The following is a 26,209-nucleotide window of genomic DNA, read 5'->3' as shown; positions in this document are numbered from 1 at the left end:
GGCCCTGGGGTCCATGTGGAGGTGCCCGTCGAGGCTGGGCCCAGAGAAAAGGAGGAGACAGAGACGCATGGAGAGCCCCAGCAGGGGGTCTGATGAGGCTGCTGGGCACTCAGCTGGAGTCCTTGCAGGGGCAGGGGCCCATCTCCAGCACAGCCTCCCCCCAAGGCCAGCCAGCTTCCTGGCAACACTGGCTAGGATGGTACAGGCCCAGTGTCTTCTAGGCCAGGAGCTCCTCAGGTGCCTCCTGGGCCCTGGCTTCTCCCCAGAGCATCAGGGAGTCTGAGGCATCGGAACTGGGTAGCCCAGGGGCCCCTCCAGCGTGACATCCCCAGCTGCCTTCTTGGATCAGGTTCCACACAGTGGCTGCCACCCTGGCTTGACATAGCACAGGGCCTGCTCGCCTGGAGACAGCCTGACTCTCTGAGAGCTCCTAGCATGTGTGTGGGTTCAGCCAGCAGCCAGTCAGCCTCCTGTCCAGACAGAGAGACCCAAGTAACAGGCACACACAGTGCCTTCAAGCACACGGCATCTCACACAATCACAGTCATTCCAGAGCACACAGCCACACAAGCATACCTGGTGAGTGCAAGGGGGAGGCCCCAGGCAGGTGCAAGGTGGGCAGGGCTGCGGAGGCAGTCACCTCCGGGCCTGAGCCAGGCCCAGCCTCTCCTTGCTGCCCCCACCCCAGCCCCTCAGCTGCTGAGTGGAGCAGGACATATCTACCCACAGAGCTCGCACCTTAATGTCAGGGAACTGGCCCAGGTAGGTGTCCATGGTCAGCAGCGCCTGGTCCACCAGCTTCTGGTGGTAGTCCATCCATAGAAGGTCATTGTTCTGAAACAGACAGCAGCCCCAGAGTGGCCACCAGGGAGCAGGGCCCAGTCGCACTCCCCAAGGCCTCTGGATCAGCCCCATCTCCACTGCTTCAAAGCTCTGGGGGAAAGGGGTCTCAGGGCCTCGGTGTGCCCATCTATCCAAGGGGGGTAACAACTCCTGCCCTGTAGTTTCTCACAAGGAAGACTGTGAGGTTTGAACACACTCAGGACCGAGGGGGTTGGCGAAGGAGACTTCCCTGGTCTCAATCTGTCACCTCATCCCTCAGTGACAGTGTCAGGAGAAGCACAATCCTCAGAGGCAAGGCAGCTTTCCCAAGCACACACAGCATACATGTGTGCCCAAGGCATACCAAGACCTGGCAAGAAGTGTGAGGTTGGGGGATAGGATGTGTGGCAGAGGTTCTCTGGGAAGGGCCATAACCGCCTGCCCTACACAACCCCTACCTCAGCGATCTTGCTTGCCTCCTCTCTGCCGGGCCAGTCGGGCTCATACACCTCCTGGAGACACTCGTTCAGCTTCTTGGAGGCCTCATGCATGGCTGTGGGGCAGAGAAGAGGCAGATGGCCTCTGCAGACAGCCCCACACACCCTCCCTGCCATGCATGCACCCTGCCACCCTCCCAGCTCCGCGCCCACCAGCTCCGCATCCAGCTCTCCCTCCAGCCTGACCTTTGACCGAGGCCAGGTAGGTCCGAAGATCCTTCTGCAGCCGTGTGCCTTCAGTCTGCCAAGAAAGGTGAGAAACAGGTCAGGGTCTGGGATGATCTCGGGTCCCCAACCTCCTTCTGCCATGCCCACATGACAAGACAAGCCGCTGTGGCAGCAGCCACCACCCAGCCGTCCTCAGAGGACAGCAGCAGTAAGCACACACTGAACGGCGCTGCACTCCAAATGCTGCCCCCACTCAGGAGTCCTGGGGGCCCCTTGTCAGTCACCCCTCCCAGCTCTGTCAGGAAAGCAGGGTGCCTGTGCCCTGGAGCTGCCACAGTGGGGGCAGCTATATGTCACACACGACATGGCGCACAGGTCCAGAGGACGGACCTTCCCTAGACAATGGTGGACAAGAGACCGGCAAGTGCAGGTCACGGTCCCACCAGGAGGCAGCTCATCACACCTGCTCAGTGGTGCCCAAATCAGATCTCCAGCATGCTGGCAAGCAAGGAAGGCCTGGGTGGGCCCTACGGGACAGGAGGGCACTGTGGGGTGGATGGCAGTGCACCCCCAAAGGGAGGCAGCTTCCGAAAGAGGCAGGTGCTGGTGGGCTGCAGAAGGTCATGCGGTGAGAGGACACAGGACCTATGCAGCAAGGAGGGCCTGGCCTGCAGGAAACTCCCGGACAGGGAAGAGTGGCGAGAATGGGCAGAGCTGCAGGCTGGACTCGAGTCCCCTGGGCCACTGATACCACAGAAACAGAGATCGAGAAGACAACACGTTCAAGGGGTGACCACCAGGTTGAAGCCACCATGAGAAGTGGACCTTTCCAGAACTCACGTGAGAAACGGGGAGCACAGGTGGGCTGGGGCCTGTAGCACACAGGTGAAGGAGCTTATCTGAACCTGTGTCTCCTCACTTGCCCATGGAGGCAATGACCCTGCCTGGCGCACTGCAGCTGCTCAGGGAACAGCCAGGTCCCTGATGGCCTCGGGAGACAGGCTTCAAGCAGAGGGACGCAAGAAGATGGCAGCAGTGGCTGAGGCTGCCCCGTGTTACCGGAAGCATCACTTGTGCCCCTGCACTGGCCACCTCACAGAGACACCCCTAGCCCCTTAGGGAGATGTAGCCCAGTAGCTGGTCATGGTCCTGGAAGATCTAGCACCCCTGACAAGGTCCCTACCTGCAGGTCTCCCTCCAGGGGGGCATGGGCAGCCAGCTTCCTAGGCTTATCACAGCCCCTCATGCCCCTTCCATCCCCACACACAGGCCTTGCTCCTTCCTGGGGTCCACGGCTCCATGTACTATCTCGGTCCCGGCCTGATGAGCCAGGAAGCTGAGGGGCCACCTGCCCAGTCATGCGGACTGGAAAACGGGAGACCCCACAAGGCCGGGTCCTGGGTTGCAGGGTGCTGAGTGCTCACACAGTGATGTGGCCCTGGGGAAGCCACAGGTTGGCCTATTTATTACAGTAGGCCCTTTCCCCTTAGATGGAGGCATAGCAGGAAGGGTTTAGAGCGGCACACTGTATGTGGCATGATCAAAAACAGTGCATGTTTAAATGAAAGTCATTTATTAGAGTAAAAGACACTTTAATACCAGTAACCCAGCGGGTGTGGTGGGGTACACCCGAAATCCTGGCACTCGGGAGGCCAAGGCAGGAGAACACTGTCAAGTTCAAGGCCAGCCTGAACTGCACAGTGATGCTGTCTCAAAAAGCAAAACAACATTAAACCTCAAAATACGCCCTCTAGCTTCAACCCACCAGTCCTTTCTGGAGCAGTTCTGGAACCCTCTCTCTTGAATCTTTAGTTGCTTGTCACAGGTGTGTCGATGTCTTGGATCGATTCAAAGCATTTACCTTTGCTGACCACTCTGACTTTGAGGAAAAGCCCACAGTCATGGGCACAGGGAACAGGTGCAGAGAACATGGCACCACGGCTTTACCATTCACCACTCTGCTGGGTGGCACTCAACAGAAGCACTCTGTGTGTTTAAATCACACTTCACAGACACTCTGGAAAGAGCACTTCCAGAACTGCTTCTGAAAGTGGCAAGATCGATGGGCTGCATGTGTGCAAGGCACGCAGAAGGACTGTCAGGGAGCTTAACGGCACTGTGTCTTTCACAGTGGCAATTTCGTTTTAGATCTAGACTTTCGCCATGCATATCTCAATCGTTACCTCATATAATAAAGAGGGGTGTGGAATGGAACGAAAGCACTCTCTAAAATTCCTTCCACTCCCAGAGCCGGTGTTTCTCTGGGGTAGACCGCCAGGCCTCTGGCTCCCCACCTTCAGCTGCGAGCAGGCACACGGTGTGCAGATGAGAAAGGAGCTGTCCCCCTGCACTCACTGCAGCTGGGCCCCAAGCTCGGCTTCCCACCGGCAGCAGCTATACTCACACCCAGGCAAACCCAGAACCCGCCAGCTGCCGTGACCCCGAGGAGGGAGGTTACCCGAGACTGCAAAGAGATTTCAAAACCGCCTACTTCCTACCTCTGGCACCTGAACAGCCAGCCACCCCAGCCAACCTGGAGGCAGAGCCTCAGCTCAGGGGACCCCAAGCCCAGACAACCAGACAGCCACCAGTACCACCTGTCTGTAGCCCTGGCTTCTCTGCCAGGCACCTCTGCCTAAGGATCAGTAAGTGACTGTCTGCCCCTGGCCAGGGACCCAGCAGGATGACCCTGGCTGGCAAGCAGGGAGAACAATGCTGTAGATTCAGTTCTGAGAGCAGGCTACTGGGAACCTCAGCTCCTACATCTGTGCTTGCATCACCCTCCACTACCATCCCAACCCCTACCCCTACCCTACCCCTACCCTACCCATACCCAGACTGTGGCTTTCTCACCAGCCCTGCCCACTGCTCTCAGCATAGTTCCAAAGAGGGAACCTGAGAATAAATGAAAGAATCCAGGATCTGACTTTAAGCCTCTATGCTCCCAAATCAGCTGTGTGAACTTCAGAAGTTGCCCAAACTCTGAGCCTCCTGTGCCTCATCTACAAAATAAAAAAAGAATTATCAACATCCCATTACAAAGATTGCAAGGATACATCTGTTAAGCACATACAAGAAACCAGCCCACAGTACCCCTACAAAGACTTCACAGCTGCCTATAACCTGAGGAAGCCAGTGACTAGAGGACACATCCAAGAGACAGAATCAGACACTGAGACTACAAATTTCCCCTACATTTTATAGGTAAGAAAACCAAGGCATAAATTCCCTGTTATGTGCCTATCTGGACCTTGAAAAAACTCCCATTACTGTCCTGGAGAAGCAGCCATGATGGACCCTCATGTGCTGAACTTCTCTGGAAGGTCAGAGGGCAAAACTATTGCCCTCCTGCCCTTCTCAGTCCTTCCCAGCATGCTCCTAGCCTTCTCTCAGAATGCTCTTGACCCTCTCCCAGAATAATGCCAACCTTCTCTCAGTATGCTCTTGACCCTCTCCCAGAATAATGCCAATCCTTCCCCAAAATGCTTCCTGATCCTTTCCCAGAATGCTCTTGACCTTGTCCCAGAAATACCAACTTTCTCCCATCACACTCCCTGACCCTTTCCCAGCATGCTTTCTGACCCTTTCCCAGTATGCTCCCTGAACTTCTCCTGTCATGCTCCCTGACTTTCTCCCAGCATGCTCTTGACCCTCTCCCAGAATGCCAACCTTTTCCCAGAATGCTTCATGACTCTCTCCCAGTATGCTCTTGACCGTGTCCCAGAAATACCAACTTTCTCCCATCATGCTCCCTGGCTCTTGCCCAGTATGCTCTCTGACCTTCTCCCAGCATTCTTACTGATCCTCTCCCAGATTAACGCCAAACCTTTCCCAGAATGCTTCCTGATTCTCTCCCAGCATGCTCTTGACCTTGTCCCAGAAACACTAACTTTCATGTTCTCTGGCCCTCTCCCAGCATGCTCTCTGACCTTCTCCCATTATGCTCTGACCTTCTCCCAGCATGTTTCCTGATCCTCTCTCTCATCACACTACCAGGCTTCTCCCAACTGCTCCCATCCCTCAGCCATGAGTGTCTGCAAAGGACACACTCCCTCTCCTAGGTTTCACCCAGCTGCAGAGGTTTTTGTAGGAAGCTTCAGTGCTTTTCAAGGACTCAGACATAGACCAGAAGTATCCCTATCCTAGCTCCACTATTAGGGTCCATGCTGCTGCATTTCTAGCAGAGCTTAGAACCTGACCTTGCACGCCCAGAACCATTCCTTAACTGGCACTGCCATGAAGCCATGGCCTAGTATCCCTTCTTTCCTCCCCCTAACCCTCCCTAGGGGAAAGAGACTGCCAGGGTCATCTCCCTCTCTACTGTCCTCAGTGACAGCAACAAAAATAGCTGTCTCTGGCTTTTGTTTCAGGGGCAGCCAGGACAGTGGGTAGTTAAGAGTTTTCCCATCAGTAGTAAGTTCTTCCTTGTACCTAACCTCTGCCCCCAGGTGACTAATGTAATGAAGTCCCTTCTCATCACTGACCCATAGCTTAGAATAGAACTTGGTAAGGATTCCTTGGGGATTCCTTCCTGGTTTTAGAATTAAATCAACACAGATCTGATCTGACTTCCCAAGCTGGATGGACTTGAGTGAATGACCCTGCTTCTCTGAGCCCCAACTGCTTCATCTACAAAATGGGAACAATGGGAACAATTTCTGGGTTGCTCAGAAATATTCACAGTCACCTACAAAGGGCTCTGCCTAGAGCTGCCACACAGCCTAACCTGTCATGCTTGCTAATGTCCAAATCAAATCCAGCCTGCTCTGCCCCTACACAAAACCCTGCAGGTGCCACTCTCCTAGTAAGAAACTTCTATAGCTCCCATTTGCCTTCCACAGTCTAACCACATCTGTTCCTTCCCCAGGTCCCCTCCCATCCCCAACACTTTCTCTGGGTCTCACAAGGACTTAAGCTTGCCTTCCCTTCCCAGTAGTCTGCTCAGGGCCGGTACTCCCTCCTCCGGAGTCTTCTGTGGCCTCAGCAGCTCATTCCGATCCCTGTCCTCCCAGCTCCCCTTCTTTACCAACTCAGTTCTTGTCCTCTTCCTCCTTGCACACAAGCACCCCAAGGCCAGGGCCACCACACTCACCAGCTGCTTGTTGAAATTCTGGACACACTGTTCAAACTGCTCATCCTTTGTCTCATCCGCCTTCCCCAGCTTCTGGAGGACCTGCAGAGGCAGAGAGAGAAGGGAAGTGTTACCTTACAAGGCAGAATCACCAGAGCAAGTGTGCCTGGTCACCAAGGCCAATGTCTGGGCCCCAGACCATCAGATCTCCTGCCACTGCTGTCCTTGCAGCCTCAGTGCCGGCAGGTGGGATCATAGGGGACGACCAGCTCACCAAGGCTCTGCCTTCACAAACAGATTAAGTCATCTTGAGAGTGGTGCTCATCATTCAGTATCCACAGGAGCCAGGTTGCAGGACCCCACCTGGATTGCAAAGCCCACAGGCTCGCAATAGTGTGGTGCGAAACCAAGAGACATCCCCTGCAGATTCCTGGGAACACACGACACAGTGGAAATGCTGTGTAGTGTTGTACTGTATTATTTGGAGAATAACAAGAAAAAAGTCCACACTTTAAGTGCTGACACCAGCACTATAGGCCTAACCACGCTGCAGATCTAGGAATGAGGTGACGGAAGAACAGCACTAACAGCGGTACTGGGGGGAAATCGAGGTTGTGGGACTCCAAGGCCACAGCCGAGTGTGCCCACACCAGGCCGCACAGTGCGGGTTCAGTGTGGTACTCGGCGCACAGCAAGCTTTGGAACGTTTCAGAACCAGTTTTCCCCAAACGCTTCCAATCCAAGGCCGGCTGGGTCCATGGATGTAGAAGCTGCAGACACAGGCCTAGCTCTCTGGAGGTCACCTGCACATTCTGCAGTGCTGGCATCTGCCACATCAGATGTGGCCCTTGGCCTGGGACTTCCCAGGTCCAGAACTGTAAGAAATCAGTTTCCTTTCTTCATAAATTTCTCCATCGGACGTGTTATTTTTTTCCTTTATACTTTTATTATAATTGTTCACGTATATTAGTTATACGAATTAGTGAGTCAGACCCTGACTTTTCCGACAGGCACACCAGGTGTTCTGATTGTATCTGCCCTCCCTTCTGCCTTCCCTCTACCCTAACCTAAGTCCCTCTCCTACTTTCAGGGTCATCTTGGTTCTTGTGTTTTCCACAGGTAAGAGAAGCCATGAACTTGTCTTTCTGTGTCTAGCTTATCTTGCTTAAATGTGATGATCTCCTATTCTATTTGCCTGCAAACTACACTGTCTCCTTCTTTACGGTTGAATAATACTCCGTGGTGTATTTATAACCATCTCTCCTTTTTCTGCTCATCTGCTGCTGGGCCCCTGTGCTGATTCGGAACTTGGCTCTTGTGAATAATGGCTAATAACACAGACACACAGATCTCTCTGTATGCCGAATTCAGCTCCTTCAGGCAACAGCAAGTAGCCCAGATGGATGACATACATGGTCATTGCATTTTTAGTTTTTGGAGGAACCCCCACACTGATTTCAGACCGGCTGCACATTCCTAACAACAGTATAGAGGAGCTCCCTTTCTCCCACATCCTCATCAGTGCTGGCTATTTTTTGTTTCCTTGATAACATCCATTCCAGATGGAATCAAGGAAGTTTCAATTTGCATTTCCCTGACAGCTAAAGATTGGGAGTGCTTTCCCACATATTTATGAGCCATTTGTACTTCTTCTGTAGCAACACAGAATGGTGAAAAGCAGAGAGACAAGGCCTCAGGCTGAGGCCTTCCCACCCTCAGCCTTGGGGCTCAGCCAGTGGTTATGAGCAGGGGCCGCAGGGCCACTACAGCCCTGCACCCAGGTGGAGCTTCAGACAGCAGAGCACCAGGCGTCTTCCCGCTGACCTCACACTGCATGCCCACCCTGGCAGCTGACAAGTGAGCTGAGCAGAGTGGCCCGCACCCCCATAACTGCACTGAGAGAGCCAAGTTTACTCCAGGTGTGAGTGGCGGGCAACAGTGGCAGGCATGGCTGGGGTCCTTTGGAGATGGCACCAGTGTGACTGATCTGTCAGATGTGAGCTGCTCCAGTGCCCAGCTACCTCCTGTATCACCTGACCCTTACCATTGCACACACTCACACATATTGTCACATTTACACACACACACACACACACACACACACACACACACACACACCCCACCTGTGCTACCTCTGGTTGGAAACCTCAGAGGGAAACCCAAGGCCAGGGGACAGGAATGGCCTAGAAAGAGTGGGGAACTGGACCAGGGGCTGAGAGGAAGGGCCCAGCCCGCAGGCCCTCCTGACCTTCCTCCCTGGCCCCAGAGATCTCTGTGAGGGAGACGAGAGAGAGGTAAAGAGGTAAGGAGGGAGAGGGAGCCCTCGGGGCAGAGGCAGCCCAGCAGCTCCACAGGTCAGCAGACCAGCACCAAGTCCCCCAACATGCCTTTCCTTTGAAGATCCTGAATCAGGCCACACTTCTGAGGATGTCAACCCTGCCCACCTGGTGCCAGGCCAGGGCCAGCCTGGGACACTACCCACACTGCCTGATGCCCTTTCTAGGGCCCGCCACGACAAAGCCAGCTGCCCCAGCCATCTGTCACCAGGGCCTGCCCTGTGCTCGGCTCAGTCTCAGAGATGATAGACTGGGTACACACAGCTATCTTCAAGGGGTACACACAGCTATCTTCAAGGAGTGCCTGGTATGGCTGTTAGAGGGGGACAAGGACAGCGAGAGGGACAAGGACAAATTCCCACCACCCAACTCAACCCCAACTCCCTACTGCCACTTTGCACAGCAAGACCCTGCCATGCCCTAGTGGCTGTGGAGGCCTCTCTGATGACCCCAAGCACCCAATACGAACCGGCCCAGGACCAGCCCCCTACCCAAATGCTGCGCAACCCTGGGCCGGGGGCACAAGGGTGCGCTCCACAACCCCACTAGCACCCTCACCAGGAGACACATCTACAGGTACACACGGCACTCTGCACACTGAGAGGGTCCACAAATGGCGAGAGGATGCCCCGTGCTGAGCTTGCAGATGCTCCCCTAAGGGTAAGTGGGACTGGTGTACAGGAGGGGCCTGGTCCAGCAGAGCCTACAGCACAACCAAGCGGGGCTGTGAAGAATGCACAGGAATTGGATGGAAAGGAAAGCATGGAGGCACAGACACTGTATCCAGGGTACCACACAGATCCCAGGAGGAAACCCCAGGCCCTAAACATCATTTACACTCATCAGGCACTTACCACATCTCTCACTTCATAATAAGCCAGCAGCAGCCTTTGATTGTGCGACAGAGAGAGACATGGGCAGCAGCAGGAGGGGCAGGGGAAGAGCAGTGCCTGGTGGCCTCTGCCACAGCAGTCTAGGGAGCCTTATCAGAGCCACTCAGTGTCACCACTTCAGCACTTCCCCTCCCAGGGCCTCAGCCAGCCATGAAGCCAGCCAGCCAGCCGTGAGTGAAGCTGGTGGCGACAGGGCTGCCCATGCACGGCCCCGGAACCGCCCTCTGCAAACATCTCTGCAGCAGCTGCGGAAGGAAATGGCACAGCTTCCCCTGGGAGGGCTGAGAAGTTTCCTGGCATGGCACGGGGCCTTCTGGTGCCAGAACCTGCAGGCTTTGGTGAGAGGGTCCTGTGAGCAACAGGGAAGGGAGGAGGCCTTCTGACCTTTCCAAGTGTCCCCTGCCTGCACGCCCAGGTCATCCCCAGCCATCCTGCTTCCAATGAGATGGGAGCCAGCCAAGCCGTCTGACAGCTGGGAGCAGGTGAGCCCCACGAATGAGGGAGTCCCTGGATGGTGGCTACGCAGAGCCACCAAACCCAGAGGAAAATACAGCCCCTGTCCCACCAGGTTTGTCTCAGTGGGGGCATCACTTCCTGTGCCTCGCACCCCACACTCACTGCAGGATGCCCAACAGGTCCTCCTCACACAGCACCCATCCTTGCCTCCATGGGACGGGTGGGTCCAGATGATTCAGGACACATGGCCGGGGAACACCTGGTGGGGAACGGCCAGGAGCATATCTTCGAGGCCTCCTTCCCAGGGCTCTCCAGAGGGGAGCTAGGCTCACTGTCTAAAAGCACAGCCCTGGGCAGGAATGAGGACTTTCCAGAATCCAGGGCCACTGAGAAAAGCCACATCCAGAGGCCCAAGGGAGAAACTGAGAGACACAGGGCCAAGGCCACATTCTTGGTCAGCCTGGTCCCCTGGTCCCCGACCCAGCAGACACACTAAAATGTCCTTGTCAGCCAGGGTACATCTCAGGTCATCGCCCCTTATTCAGTGTTCCCAACATGCCAACACACACGTGTGCACTCTCCACCCTGCTGCTGAGACCCTCCCCAGAATACATTAGGCCATCACCTTCCTCATCATCTGCTCCCGGTCCCTGTCCAGCCACAGCCTCAGAAGATTCTGTCAGAGTGAGGTGCACCCAGGCACCAGAGGTCTGCGCAGAATGTCTTCCTCTCGGCAGAGCGTGCGGCTGAGGACCACAGCAACAGGATGCACACGCCCTCTCACCCTCGCTCGTCACACCAGACACCCCAGGCAGGCCACAGGCAAAGGCCACAGTGAGACACCAGCCAGCTTCTCTCTGGGCCTCAATCAAAGTGAATGTAAAAAGGGGCTCCCAGAAGCAGGCCAAATGCACGTCTGCCACCTACCCAGGCCCCACCCTCCCACAGCAGCTTCTAGGGTTTCCTCTTGTGACCCGACCCCCCACACACCGGAGACACAGCTGACAGCACAGGGAGCTTCTGGGTCCTTCTGCCCCATGAGAGACAGCCCAGGAAGACAGATGGGGCAGGGTCCAGCAGCAGGCCTCCTCATCCCAAGCTGAGTCTCTGCAGAGACAGAGCTGGCGGCCCAGTCTGCACAAGACCAGGGCCTGTGTGGGCAGGCAGAAGTGAGCCCCCAAACAAACGGGGACAAGGACCTCCTGCCTCTCTCCTGCTTCAGAGGCCTCTCATTGTCGGGGCCAACAGGATTGGGACCCGAGTAGCAGAGGTGAGCAAGGGGACTCTTAGGTTCCCGTGGCAGAGGTGACCTGGCCTGAGGACAGCCTCACCAAGTCCTCATGTCATGGGACCCCTCATGTCAGCCGCCTGCTGACTGCCAAGTCCAGTCTACGTCTCATGTGCAAGCTGCTCCAGGCCCAGGCACTCAGAGCTATCTCCTGGGTGCTGGTGGTTCCTTTCCACCCTGAGGGAAAAGCTACCCTTCTTACTTTGTGACCCACCAGGCACTGAGAGCCTGGGCAGACTGCCACACCAGCAGGTGGGTATCTGAGTGGCTCCAGGAACCCAGGTGCCAGCGCAACCACCAGGAAGGCAAAGGAGCTGAAACAGAGTTTCAAAGCCACCACCAGCCCCTCCCAGCTTCTTATTTGGGAAATATAAACTCCAAAAAAAGTTGAATAGTACCGTAAACCTCCACCCTTCTCCTGGAATCACCAACCAATTGCCAGCACTTGGCCCCACTGGCTTTCACCTCTCTCTGCACAAACAGCTGAATTCATTTATTATGTGTTTGCCCACCCACCAGTAAATAAGCTGCAGGCATGACCACCACAAACACGCAGACCTGAAACACGGCAGCACACTTTCCAAGAACAAGATCACTCTCCTACATACCGGTGACATCACAAACATGCCCCATAGATTTAATGTTCATTTGATATTTTCTAATACAGTCCACATTCAAATAACCTATCCCCCAAAATGTCCTTTGTGTTTGGACAGTTTGTTTCTCTACATGGAAGCTAAGTATAGTTCACACGTTCCTTTTGATTGTCATTTCTCTTGGCTCCTTTAACACAAAATATTCATATACAGACACACATGTTATTTATTTTCTGAAGTTAGTACACTAACATTTGTGAATACAGTACAAACCAGTCACCAGTCGCTTGCTCAGGATCCATCTGATTATTTATCAACAAAGCTGAGGTTGAGCTCCATTACTTTGGTGGTGACGCTGAGCTCTTCCCGCTGGGGCTGGGATGGTCCCTGCCTGGCACACTTCACTTGCCCACTTGATCAGAGCTAGGTTTGCCATATCTCCTGGAGACAAAGGTAACTTTTCCCTTGGTAACTGGATACCTGCTTGGTGACCGGTGCCCCTGTGGCATGTCCGAGACTGACAACGTTCTGCCCAGAGCCTTGAGCACCTATCTCTGGTACTCAAAGTGGGACTACAGACCAGCTGTGTCAAGCCTGCTGACAGCCTATGAGCTCAAGAACTACAGCCTCTGCTCCAGACCCACCAGATCAGCTTCCGCTTTCATGAGGCTCTCGAGGGCATAAACATGCATTGAAGTCTGAGGGAAACTGCACTGCCACCTTCCCCAACCCCCACATTCTATAAAGAAGAGCTTCCTCGGTCTAGCCTTTGCAGATAAGGTAGTATGGTATCAGTCTGAACTCATGCTTTCACTTTCTACTCAGTGTGTTATAAATCTATCCCGTTAGTAATTTTTGCTGCTCAAACGTCCTTAACGTGGTCAGAGGGAGCCTCCTCTACCTCCTTCCTTTCTAGCACCGAAAGATACTTCAGGCTCAGCCACAGCCTTCCCGGCCTCAGCCCTAGAATCTGCCACTTCTTTGAGAAGCCCTGAGCCCCGTTACTGGGGAGGTGAGCACTACTGGGCATCTGTGCTCTCGGGCACTGCATCTTCACATCAGCTACCCTTACTCTGTCGATAAGAAAGCAAGGCAAAGACGCCACCGTACTGAACATGACTGAACCCAGATCTGTCAGCGCGGAAAGGAAGACAGACCAACAGCCCTAGCAGCCACCCCCATGTCCACTACCTTGACCATCACCATGCCTGTGCCAAGGCCACAGCACTCACAGGCTGCTCAGGCCAGCAACTAAGTGGGGAGGGGGGAGCTCGGTGAGGAGCACAGACTCAACAAGTGGCTTCAGCCCAGGGCTGCCCACTGGCCAGGCCAGATGTCTCCAGGGCTAGGTTGCAGCCTGAGCCTCTTCTGGCCAAGCCTGCCTTCTTCCACCTGTCTGCAGGAATAAGTGAGCACATGGCAGTTTCACTGTGAAGGAGGTGACAGGGCCAGGCCAGGCCTTTGCCACAGACATGGCTCCAGGGGCAGCTTCCACACAGCATCCAGACCAGCTCTGCCTCTCTCCCGTAGGAGCAAGGGAACTCATGCAGATCAGGTCAGCAGCTCTGCCCTTTGGCCAGGACTGGGCTGGTGGCAGTCAAGACCTGGAAGGCAGAGCTAGGGCGCCACCATGCCATGAGAAGAGATGAGCAAAAACAGAGGGTTAGAATAAACAGCCCTCCTGTGAACCTTGGGAGATGGGCCCAGGTTCCTGCTCAGAAGCAGAGCCTAAGGCACTGGGAACTTAATCCCAGAAAGCAAGACTGAAACCAGCAGTGCAGAGATGGCTGACAATCAGGCTTCATCTTCTCTCTTCCAGAGGCACAGGGAGTTTTTAAGAAAGATGTGGGTGGAGATACTTGCCTTAAGCAAGAGCCAGGACAATACTCCAACTATACTGCCAGAGGCATGAGCACACTCCAGGCCCCTACCCCAGGCATACAAGCTGGGTAGTTGTTGCGATTAATACCTTGTGTCAACTTGAGAAGTTTACAAGTTTAACTAAGGGTTTCAGCAAGGAGCCAAGGTTCCTAACTTTGTAAACAACCTGAGCATAAGCAAGAGGACCACAGGATATTTTAGAAGTGCTACACCCATCCTGGGAGTAGGGGTGGCCTGTGTGCCATATAAGAAAGGAAAAGAGTTTTGCTTTCTCCCATTTTGTTCTGGCTGCTATGTTGAAGTGTTCCCCCAGTACCATGCCATCTTGCCTTGGAGTCAGCTGATTATGGACTGAAACTTCCACAAACAATGAGCTAAATAAACCTTTCCTTCCTTCATGAATGTCAGGTATTTTGAGTCAGCAGCAAGAGAAAAGTAACCAAAACAGAATTTAGTACCAGGAATGGGGTCATTGCTGTGACTATATGTGACCACGTGGTTCAAAAGCCTTTGAAAATAGCTTGTGGGAAGAGTTTAGGGATGTCACCTTAAACGGCTTAGGCTATTTTCTATGGGAGATTCTTGTTAGAGCTCAGACCAGAAAGCTGATAGAAATCCTGCCAGTAAAGACCTAGCTCAAGAGGTTTCTGCTGGGAAGAAGGATGGCATTGGTTACTGGACTCCAGTTGATGTGTACAGCTTGGCATAAAATTTGTCTGCATTTTGCTCGTGTCCAAACTTTGCCTCTGACTAAGATTAAGGGCTACAGAGTAACTAATCTGGCAGAAGACATTTCAAGGCAGTTGAATGTTGAGGCGATAACATGGCTATTGTTGGAGGCTTTTAGCCAGATTTATATTGTGAATCAAGAGCAAAGGGTCCACGAGGATGATTTAAAGCACTGTGTTGTCTGGGGATTTAGCTCAGCGGCATAAGTGCCTGCCTTGCAAGCACACAGTCATGAATTCGATCCCTGGTACCGATTTAAAAAAAAAAAAAAGTCTCTTAAAGCATTGTGAATTTGACCAGAAAGAAAGCTCCAGTAAAGCTGTGGACTGTAAAGATAACATAGATCTCCACTGTTGAGAAGGAACAAGAAAATAACAAAGATGACCTGGGGGCATCATGGGAAGTGATAGTGGGTCACCACCCTTTGCAAAAGTGAAAGGCTTTGCTGAATGAGAAAGCTACAGAGCACAACGTTTCAAAATGGCATGGGACGTCACATGACATTCCAAAATGGAGGCAGCTGCACCAGGTTCAAGAATGGAACATAGAGAATGTGTTCCTCAAGTTAGAGTGCTCAGCGACCCCTACAACCAAGAGACAGAAAATGCCTCAAGCTGGCAGCAGACGCTGGCAGCATCCACATACTGATTTTTTTTTTTTTTTTTTTTTTTGTACCAGATATTGAATTCATGACCTCAAGCTTGCCAGGCAGGCACTTATGCTACTGAGCTAATTCCCCAGCCCCATGGTACTGATTTTAAGCACACAGAGAATGCGCAAGTTCTGAGGTTAAAAAGGCTCCTACCAGAGTGTGGGTGCACCATCCCGAGCCCCAAGAGTTTAAGATCCTCGCTCCCACAGGCCAAGGAACTTCCCAGATTCCTGCTGCACTTGACCGGCCCCACAAGTCTTAGGCCTGCCTGCACCACCCACAATGACCCTCTCTCAATCAGGGAACTGGGCCACTGGAGGCTCCACAGGTTTTGGGCCTGGCTAGGCCACACAGTGAACTTCTCTCAATCCAGGAAACTGGGTGGCCAGAATCTCAGGAGCTGAGGGCATAGAAGACGATTTCCAACAGGCCCAGGGGAAGCCTTGGAACAACACTTGAAATAAGGGAATACAGGAAAATGACAAAAGGAAAGACCAAAATGCAATCTCAAACCTCCAGCCCATCCCAAGAAACCTTAGGAGCTATGTATATAGAAGAAAATACATGCCATATACCTGAAATACCTGAAATAATAACAACTGAAATAAAGAAGCAACTCTGAGAAACTTTAAAGGAATTCAAGCTAGAAATAATCTCTGGGGTAAAAGAAGAAATGATAAATGTAATGAAAGAGATGCTGAACACATCTAAAGAAGACACAGTTAAAAAATCAGAGGAACAAAACTAAAAGATAGAATCCCTGGATGAACAATATAAGAAACAAAAGGAATACATAGCACATACAGATTCATAGCACATACAGAGAGACATACAAGAAATCAAAAATTTCATTGAAAGTTGTCAAAATCGCCTCAACAAAAGTGAAGATAGAATTTCAGACCTCAAAGACAAGATTGCAGCTAGTGAACAGGAAAGGAAAGATCTTTTAAAAATAACAAGGACTCAGGAAATAAAATTCAACAGCTGTAAGATGATGCAAAGAGAAACAACATAAGATTGATAGGGATAAATGAAAAAGAAAGTGACAACACAAAGGCTATCAAGAGGAAATTTAGAGAATAGCTGAAAATTTCCCAAACATGAGAATGGAAACTGACATCAGGATCAGTGAAGAATATAGAACTCCAAATAACCATAACCAAAATAAAACTACACCCAGACATATAATAATCACCATCCCAGAAATCCAACATAAGAATAAAATATTAAAAGCTGTTACAGAGAAAAGACAGATCATCAATAAAGGAAAACCTATCAGAATCACAGCAGACTTCTCAGCACAAACAGTAAAGTCAAGAAGAGCATGGAATGAAGTATTTCAGATCTTAAAGGAAAATGATTTCCAACCTAGACTGATGTACCCTGAAAAACTGTCCTTCAAAATCAATGGAGAAATAAGATACTTCCATGACAAAGAACAGCTGAAGAACTTCATGATGACCAAGCCAACCCTGCAAAGAATACTGGAAGACAGTTTAGATACACTTAGGAAAAAAAACCCTAAATTACACAGACAATTAAACAGAATGGAAAGATAAATATGCAACAGCAGAAAGATAACATGTCAACAATAAACTAATTTATAACAGTTATAACCATTAATGTAAATGGTGTCAATTCACCAATTAAAAGAAACAGACTGGCAGAATGGATCAAGAAACAACATCCAACCATATGCTGCCTACAAGAAACCCATCTAACCCAAAAGGACAGACTGAAAGCCAAAGGATGGAAAACAATTCTTTATGCAACAGGAACCCAAAAAAAAAGCAGGGGTAGCTATTCTATTTGCAGACAATGTGAACTTCAAACCAAGAATGAGCAGAAGAGATAAAGAAGGTCATTACATACTGGTTAGGGGAAAACTTCAAGAGGAAGAGATAACCATCTTAAATATATATGCACAAAAATCCAGAGCACCCAGTTATACAAAGCAAGTATTGATAGAAATGAAAAATCAAATTAGTAATAACACAATTATAACAAGAGACCTTAACACACCATTGATACCAAGGGACAGATCAACCAGACAGAAAATCAGCAAAGAAATAACAGAATTGAATCACACCTGTGAACAAATGGACTTGATAGACATATACAGAGTGTTTCATCCAACATCAGAATATGCATTCTTCTCAGCAGTACACGGTCTCTAAAATAGACCATATACTAGCTCACAGAACACATTTAAATAAATGCAAAAGAGTTGAAATTATCCCATGCATGTTATTGGATGATAGCACCATGAAACTAGAAATTAATGATAAAAGAAACTGCAAAAATCCCACAAACACATGGAAATTGAATAACATACTCTTGAGCAATCAGGGAGTCACAGGAGAAATTAAACAATACCTACAAGCAAACAAAAATACAAAAACAACTTACCTGAATCTGTGGAATGCAATAGAAGTGGTCCTCAGAGGAAAATTTACTACACTGAGTTCCCACATCAGGAAAACAGAACAAATACAAATAAATAACCTAATGCTACACTTCAAACATCTAGAAAAAGAAGAGCAAGTCAAGCCCAAAGCCAAAAGAAGGGAGGAAATTATAAAAATCAAAGCAGAAATCAATGCAATAGAGACTAAGAAAATAATCCAAAGAATCAATGAATCGAAGAGTTGGTTCTTTGAAAGAATAAATAAAATTGATAAGCCCCTACGCAACCTTATTTAAAAAAGGGAAGAAAAAGCTCAAATTCAGGCAATAAGGAATGAAAAAGGAGAAATCACTACAGACTCCGTAGAAATACAGAAGATCATCAACACCTATTCAAAAACCTCTACTCTCAAAAGTTTGATAACACAGAAGAAATGGACAGATTCCTAGAAACATATTAAGTACAAAAGCTAGGTCAAGAAGACGTAAAACTGTTGAATAACCCAATTTCTATTAATGGAATTGAAAATGTAATTTAGTCCTTACCTACAAAGAACAGCCCAGGCCCAGACAGATTTGCTGCAGAATTCTACAAGAAATACAAAGAAGACTTAATGCTGACACTCCTCAAACTCTTCAATGAAATCAAAGGAGAAGCAATTCTTTGTAAGTCATTCCTGGGAGCAAATTTTACTCTAGTACCAAAACCTGAGAAAGATCCAACTAAAAAAGAGAACTACAGACCAATCTCCCTAATGAACACAGATGCAAAAATCCTCAATAAAATATTGGCAAATAGGATGCAGCAAATCATCAAGAAGATTATACACCATGACCAAGTGGGATTCATCCCAGGCATGCAGGGATGGTTCAACATACATAAATCAATAAATGTAATCCACCATATCAATAAAGCCAAAAGTAAGAATCACATGGTCATTTCTATAGATGCAGAAAAAACTTTTGATAAGGTCCAACATTCATTCATGATAAGAACCTCACATAAAATTGGAATAGATGGTCTTTACCTCAATATGATAAAGACCATCTATGTCAAACCAACAGCCAGTATCATACTAAATAGCCAAAAACTGAAGGCCTTTACCTTAAAATCAAGCACAAGACAAGGATGTCCCTTATCACTGCTCCTATTTAATATAGTACTGGAAATACTAGCCCAAGCAATTACAGAAGACAGAGAAATAAAAGGGGTAAAGATAGGAAAAGAGGAAATTTAATTATCATTATTTTCAGATGACATGATACTCTACACAGAAGACCTCCAAACTCCATTGAAAGTCTCCTAGGTATAGTAAATAAATTCAGCAATGTAGCTGGATACAAAATCAATACTCAAAAATCAATAGCATTTCTATACACTACAACAAAATCACTGAGAGAGAAATAAGAGAAGCCACAACCTTCACACTACCATCCAAAAAAAATGAAATACTTAGGAATTAATCTCACAAAAGAAGTGAAAGATCTATACAGGGATAATTATAATACCCTGAAAAAAGAAATCAAAGAGGATCTCAAAAAATGGAAAGACATCCCCTGCTCACAGATAGGAAGAATAAATATTGTGAACATGGCCATTTTCCCAAAACTGTCACAGATTCAAAGCAATCCCAATAAAAATACCATCAACATACCTCATAGATCTAGAGAAATCACTCCTAAAATTCATCTGGAACCAGAAGAGACCTAGAATAGCGAAGACAGTTCTAAGCAGCAAAGGCATCACAGTCCCTGACTTGAAGTTGTACTATAAAGCAACTGTAGTAAAATCAACATGGTACTGGAATAAAAACAGAGCTGAAGATCAATGGAATAGATTAGAAGATACAACCACAACTACAAACACACTGTACTACCTTATCTTTGATAAAGGGTCCAAACATGTTCACTGGAAGAACGACAGTCTCTTTAATAAATGGTGCTGGAAAAACTGGCTCTTTGTATGCCAAAAACTAAAACTGGACCCATGCCTATCACCATGTACTAAATTAAAATCTAAATGGATCAAATATCTGAATATTAAAACAGAAACACTAACTCTACTGGAAGACAAATTGGGTAAAAACCTTGAAGACATAGGCGTAGGTAGAGAATTCATGAACAGTACTCAAACCACATAGGAAATACTCCCCAGAATCAATAACTGGGATCACCTCTTATTAAAAAGTTTCTACACATCAAAAGAAATCTCCAGCATAGTGAAAAGAAACTCACAAAATGGGAAAAAAATCTTAGTGAACCACTCCCTCAGACAAAGGACTTCTGTCTAAAACATACAAAGAATTTAAAAAAATCAGACCCCCAAAATTCAAACATCCAATCCATAAATGGGCATCTGAGATGAATACACAGTTCTCAAATGAAGAAATACAAATGGCAAATAAATACATGAAAAAATGTTCATCATCATTACTCATTAGAGAAATGCAAATTAAAACCACACTGAGATTCCAGCTCACTCCTGAAAGAATGGCCAGGATCAAGAAAACTACCAACAACAAATGCTGGAGAAGCCATGGGGAAAAAGGAACTCTCCTGCACTGTTGGTGGGAGTATAGACTGGTGCAACTATTGTGGAGGTCAGTTTGGAGATTTCTCAAAAAGCTGGGATTGGAAGTCCCATTTGTTCTAGTTATTCCACTTCTAGGCATATTTCCAGAAGAACTAAAAACATTATACCAAAGTGATATATGTGCACCCATGTTTATAGCAGCACAATTTGTAATAGCCAGATCTTAGAAACAACCTAAGTGTCCATCAATGAGGAATGGATAAAAAAGCTGTGGTATTTTTATACAATGGAGTACTACTCAGCTACAAAGAATGATCACATTGATACATTTATAAATAAATGGATACAGCTTGAGACCATACTCATAAGTGAAATAAATCAAACTCACATTTATAAATACCATATAGTCTCCCTCATGTAAGAAATGGTAAGAATACATAAAAGTATGTGGCAATCATGATTTCCCATTATATTGCTTTGAAGCCCTATAATGTTTTCATTCATTAGTTGGAATGGTTTTATTCTGGGGTGTTTGATTTTATTATCTGTGATGGTATGAACAGCTATTTTGAAGAAAACAAAACATTATAATAGCTAGTGCTGATTTAATACCATCTTGTTTTGAAGTCCTACTGTGCTTTTGTTCTTCTGTCTCCATCGGTTTTATCATGTTGTATCTTATTGGATTTTATTATATGTGATAATATAAACAAAATTTTTTATGGACAGGGAGATAATATAGTAACCATTGTTCGTTTTCTGTTAGTTGGTTTTGAATACCCTGTAATACTTTCATTCTCTTGAATGGTTTTATACTATCTTGTTATGTTTGATACTATACTGTATGAAGCTTTACTCAAATATTTCAAGTAAAGAGACACTATCTATGGTAGCTTCTGTTATGTCGGGTTATCTTGTGGTGAAACACTATGTTGCTTAAATTGTTTTGTTCTGATCTGTTTTGCCATGTCTTCTTTTATCTTAATCTTTAAAGAAAAAAAAAGGTTCCTATCCTGATTTCAGAAGGCCTGGGAGACCAAGCAGTGTGTCCCTGAGAGAGCAATATATGAAGCTGTAAATGTGAAGCCAAAGGTGCAATGGAGAATCCAGAAACTTAAAAAAGCCAGGAGCGTAGATCATCTAAGGAAAACTACAAGGATGGAACAGAGCAGGCCACAAGTGCCATGGGAGTGAAGTCACTCAAGCCTTTTGAAGCTCACACCCAGACTGCTTCAGACGCTGAGCATGGAACTCCAGAACTTAATGTTTGTCCTGCAGAGTTTTGGACTTGTTTTGGTTCCAACCTTTGTATTCTGTTTGTACCCTTGTAAATGGTAATGTTTATTTTGTACCACTGTATGTTGGAAGTGTTTCCTTTTGTACTGGGGGTTACAACTAAGAGTTACTTTAGATCTTGGAGGAGCCTTGGGACTTGAACTCAGCAATGCTTAAATTTCTAGGACTTTAACAACGCTCCAAAATGGACTAAAAGAGACTTGCTCTTTGCCATTTTGTTCTGGCTGCCATGCTTAAGGATTCCCCTGGTGCCATGCCACCCCTCATAAGAGCCAGCAGATTATGGACTGAAACATCCACAAACAGTGAGCTAAATAAAATAAATCTTTGCTTCCTTCATTTTGGGTGTTGGGAATTTTGATCTAGCAATGAGAGGAAAATAAGCAAGACAGTGGTGCTCACCAGGTGCAAGCCTCAGATGTGAGGTGACATGCACACGTACACCCACACACACCCATGCCTGCATGCACTCACATATGAGCACAACCTCCAAGGCAGGGGGCCCTGCCCATAGGGGTCTCTACCAGCCTCTAGGCACAGTAGGACACGGCAGGAACCAAGAAGAAACCATACAGCCAGCCAAGAGACAAGGATGAAAGAGGGGAACCAAAACCCAGAATGAGGAGACAGCTGAATGGAGAGCCAGAGGTAAGGAAGCCCATAGTGAGCCAGGGCAGCAAGCTGGACTCCTCCCCTTACCTGACTTACACAGAGGGCCATCCCAAGAGATGGACCTACGCTGTCTCAGTCCCCTTCACTGGCTGCCTCTGGGGTCCATCCTCAGGCCCTCTGTTTCCCCAAGGCTGGCTAGGAGATGGCTGCAGGAGGAGCTGCCTTGGGGACAAGCAAGCCATCGTCCAGCTGCCATTCCCTGGGGCCAGTACTGTGAGCTCGGATTCCACCAACTGAGTCCACTTCTCGGCCAAACCGGCCCAAGGCATGAGTCCCTGCAGAGGACCCTGCCCCTCCCCATGAGCTCCACAGCACCTACCTTGAGGGTAGCTCACCACCCCTAGCACCCTTCCCACCTAGGCTCACCCTTCTTGGTCATCCTGAGGTGGGCACCCAGCTAACAAGCACCAGAACCAGGACCCCAGCTTGCTCAATTCCAAAGCCCAAACTCAACTTGTTACTCTTAAGCTGGGCTTGCAGATACCTGGGAACAGCAGGCAAGAAGCCTGGGGTTTACGGCCCAAGACTCACACACCATCTTGCTGCATTCCAAAAACTTAATTGGTAAAGAACACTTGTGACACAACCATCACAGACAGATTGTGGATAATAATACGAAATTTCCAAGGATTTTTGCAATGAAATACAAATCCAGAAAAGCAAACCCAGGCCAAGTGACCCTGGGTGGATCCTCCCTGGGAGCCCTCTCAGCCATGCACTCCACCACTCGTGCCACCCCACCACTGGGTGCTCTGTCTCCCAGAGAGGCCTTATGCACTGCATCAGACTCACTGCACTTCCCTGTGGCTTCTGGTCAGCCGGCGCCCAGGAAGCCAGAGCCTCTGGGGAACACCGAAGCCAGCTCACCCTCACCTCCCTTCTGTGGGTATTTTCCCTTTCCTTGGGGAAAGGTAGCACAGTGAAAGCGCAATGTCTGGCTTTTTGTTTTTTTAAATCAGTCCTTAACTGATTGAATAAACATTTGGCCACCTGTTGTCAGCCCCACAATAGTTTCAAATGTGAGGGGTGGTCAGAAATCAGAGCGCATGGCCAGCTGTTGCTCGGGTATTAGGGGAGTGCCTAACCACACCCCCAAGAAATGGGGAGTGAAGGGAAAGATGAGAAAGGGGAAATATGAGGAAGAGGTAAGACGAGGAACTAGAGGGTCTCCCCCACTACACCTAACCCCTCAGCAGGGAAGAATGCTCTCACCCACAAAGGGGTGTTCAGCTGTCCAGGGTCAGGAATGCAGCGCCCCTGCTCTCTCCTTCCCATCACAGGATGCCTGGAATTTCAACTAGCTCAGCAGCTAAACCTGAAGCTAAGTGGCCAGGCTGGGGCCACCAGGACCCCACAGGAAGCCAGGGTGGGCTGCGAGGACCAAGCAGCAGGACACCACAGGGCCACCAGCTCAGGGATGGGAGGGGGTTGGGGGAGAACTCAGAGGGGCCAGCAGGGCTGTGCAGGCTGTGGATGGGCCGGGAGACAGAAGCATGGCTCATCTAAACCCAGGCCTTCTCAGAGCGCAGCAAGGACAAGGAGGTGTCCACGTTCACACACAGCCACTGCCCCCCCATGCTCCCAGACCCTCCATTCTCAGGTGCACCCTGCCCTGGGGGGCAACCAGCCCAGAGAAGGGAGGGCATCTGACTTCCCGGGGATGGGTAGGGGAGGCGGCTCCCTGTCCAGTGTCGCAGTCTGCTGGCCCTGCTCTGTGGGAAACCCTGAAGGCCTCTTCTGGAACCTGGGTTCTGAGGCAGAGGCAGACTGAAAAGGAAGCAGGGTTCTGGATGAAACTGCATCAGGGTGGAGAGAGGATGTGGAGAGTATGGGGTGTGACTCTCAGGCAGGGGCAGTGGGGAGCTGCCCCTAGGCAGACGCCTAAAGAATATGTAGTAAACTGGAGGATGTGCATGTGTCAGGGAAAGCAGAGCAGTAGAAAGGCCCTGAGGCAGGCACAGGCTAGCAGTGTTTGTGGCTAGGCAAGGTAAGCGCGGCTGAAGAGAGGGTGAGAGTGCAGGCCCCAAAACACTGGGTGCCAGGCGTTGCACTGGGCCTGGGGCGTGATTCCCTAACCTCCTTGATAACCTTCCAAGGGAAAGCTATCATATCCCCACTCTGCAGAAAAGGAAACTGAGGCATTGCTTTAAAAGTTCCCCACGCCCACACAGCCAAGTCACAGGCATGACCAGGGTCCCAATCCCCAGTCCACTACCAGTGTTTTAACCCTTTACCCTCTACACAAACCAGGTGCCAAGGCTACAAGGTGGCTCAGGGACCATGACGGCGCTGGCACCTGAAATCCAGGTGAAACAGGAGCCCGGTAGGCTGGGAGCTAAGCTAGAGCTGCTCCGCCTCCTGTGTGGCCACACTCCCAGCTGCGGAGTGGGGACGACGCCCTTTATAGTTTCCCTAGTGTAAGAAGTGATAAGAATACATAAAAGTATGTGGTAATCATGATTCCAAATTATATTGGTTTGAAGCCATATAATGTTTTCACTCATTAATTGGAATGGTTTTAATCTGGGTTGTTTGATTTTATTGTCTGTGATAGTACGAATAGCTATTTTGAAGAAAACAAGACATCATAATAGCTAGTGCTGATTTAATATCATCTTGTTTTGAAGTCCCATCAAGCTGTTGTTCGTCTGTTTCCATTGGTTTTAACATGTTGTTTCTTATTATATTTTAATATATTGTGATAGTATAAACAAAAATTTTTATAGGCAAAGAGATAATATAGAAACCATTGTTTGTTTTCTGTTAGCTGGTTCTAAATAGCCTGTAATACTTTCATTCTCTTGAATGGTTTCACACCGTCTTGATATGTTTTCTGCTATAGTATACAAAGTTATACTCAAATATTTCAAGGAAAGAGACACTATGGTAACTACGATGATGTCAGGTTATCTGGTGGCAAAACACTATGATGCTTAAAATTGTTCTGTTCTGACCTGTGTTGTTCTGTTATGTCCTCTTTTATCTCAATCTCCACCTTTTTCCTTTTTTTTAAATTAATTTATTTTTTCTTATTATTTTTTAATTAAGGGAAAAATAAATTTAAAAATAGCAGGATATATGTTATAGTAACTTTTTTGTTTTCCTATTAACCTGATTTGAACCCCTGTATTGCTCTCACTATCTTGTTTTGACTGATTTTACTATATTCTGCTTTGTTTGATAGTATCAAGTTTGAGGGTATAGGCAACTACTTTGAAGGCAGTAAGATTCACTATAATGCCCATTCTGGTTTAACTATTACCTTCTCTTGAAGTCCTGTAAAGTCTCCAATGTTTAGGTTTTATTGGTTTTGTTCTGTGCTGTTTTGTTCAATTTTACTATACCTGATGATATAGGCAATTCTTTTTAAGATAGCAAGAGGCATAATGGTAACCATTGTTGATCATCTCGTATTCTGTTTTTACATCATGTACTATGTCCATCCTTCTGTTCTAACTGACTCTGTTTTGCTTTGTCACATTTGGTTTTTTTCTCTTCAAAAAAAAAAAGTAATAAGAACTGTGAGAGTAATAAAACCCAAAATGTGTAATTGTTATTGTAAAAAAGAGAGGAAAAGAAAGTGATCTAAAGGATATAACTGCAATGTATATTTAAGTGTGTAAGATAGAAAACCATATTACTAAGTTTTTGTTGGATCATTGAACAGAACTGTTTGCAATCTCACTGTCTGAATGTCCACTTTGTATGCTTTAATTTTGTAATTTGAACAACTATTTTTAAGATGACAATATGTAATCTATTAACTAGTGATTTCTTACTGTATATTTTTTTTCCTGAAATTCTGTATTACTTGTACCCTTTCAGTTTTGGTTTTTTCTCTTTAAATAAAAAAAAATCCTTAAAAAAAAAAAAAAGAAGGTAACCTCTCAGCCTGCAGGTGAGAGGCAGCAGG

At 48.2% G+C, this 26,209-nt stretch overlaps 1 protein-coding gene across 30 annotated transcripts in view; it reads right to left on the bottom strand.

Moving 5' to 3' along the window:
• The window catches only part of Bin1 (bridging integrator 1), a 69,628-nt gene that overhangs the window by 29,622 nt on the left and 13,797 nt on the right, over positions 1-26,209 (bottom strand). For 28 of the 30 annotated variants that reach the window (XR_010050757.1, XR_010050756.1, XM_063258833.1 and 25 more), the window contains exons 2-5: positions 6,580-6,660; positions 1,506-1,560; positions 1,281-1,375; positions 739-834 (exon numbers count right to left, since the gene is read on the bottom strand). Coding sequence is in view for 28 of the 30 variants with exons in the window: in XM_063258833.1 (XP_063114903.1) it covers positions 739-834; positions 1,281-1,375; positions 1,506-1,560; positions 6,580-6,660 (327 nt within the window). In the remaining 2 variants the exon portion in view is untranslated. Of the gene's footprint in view, positions 1-738; positions 835-1,280; positions 1,376-1,505; positions 1,561-6,579; positions 6,661-10,868; positions 11,013-26,209 lie in introns of those variants that run through there. The other 2 variants (XM_063258838.1, XM_063258863.1) reach the window with 2 other exon arrangements.

This window comes from Cavia porcellus, unplaced genomic scaffold, assembly GCF_034190915.1.
Source record: "Cavia porcellus strain 051 isolate PalLab524CR breed Dunkin Hartley unplaced genomic scaffold, mCavPor4.1 scaffold_12, whole genome shotgun sequence".
NCBI classification, from domain to species: domain Eukaryota; kingdom Metazoa; phylum Chordata; class Mammalia; order Rodentia; family Caviidae; genus Cavia; species Cavia porcellus.
This window is presented reverse-complemented; position numbering and strand designations above follow the sequence as displayed.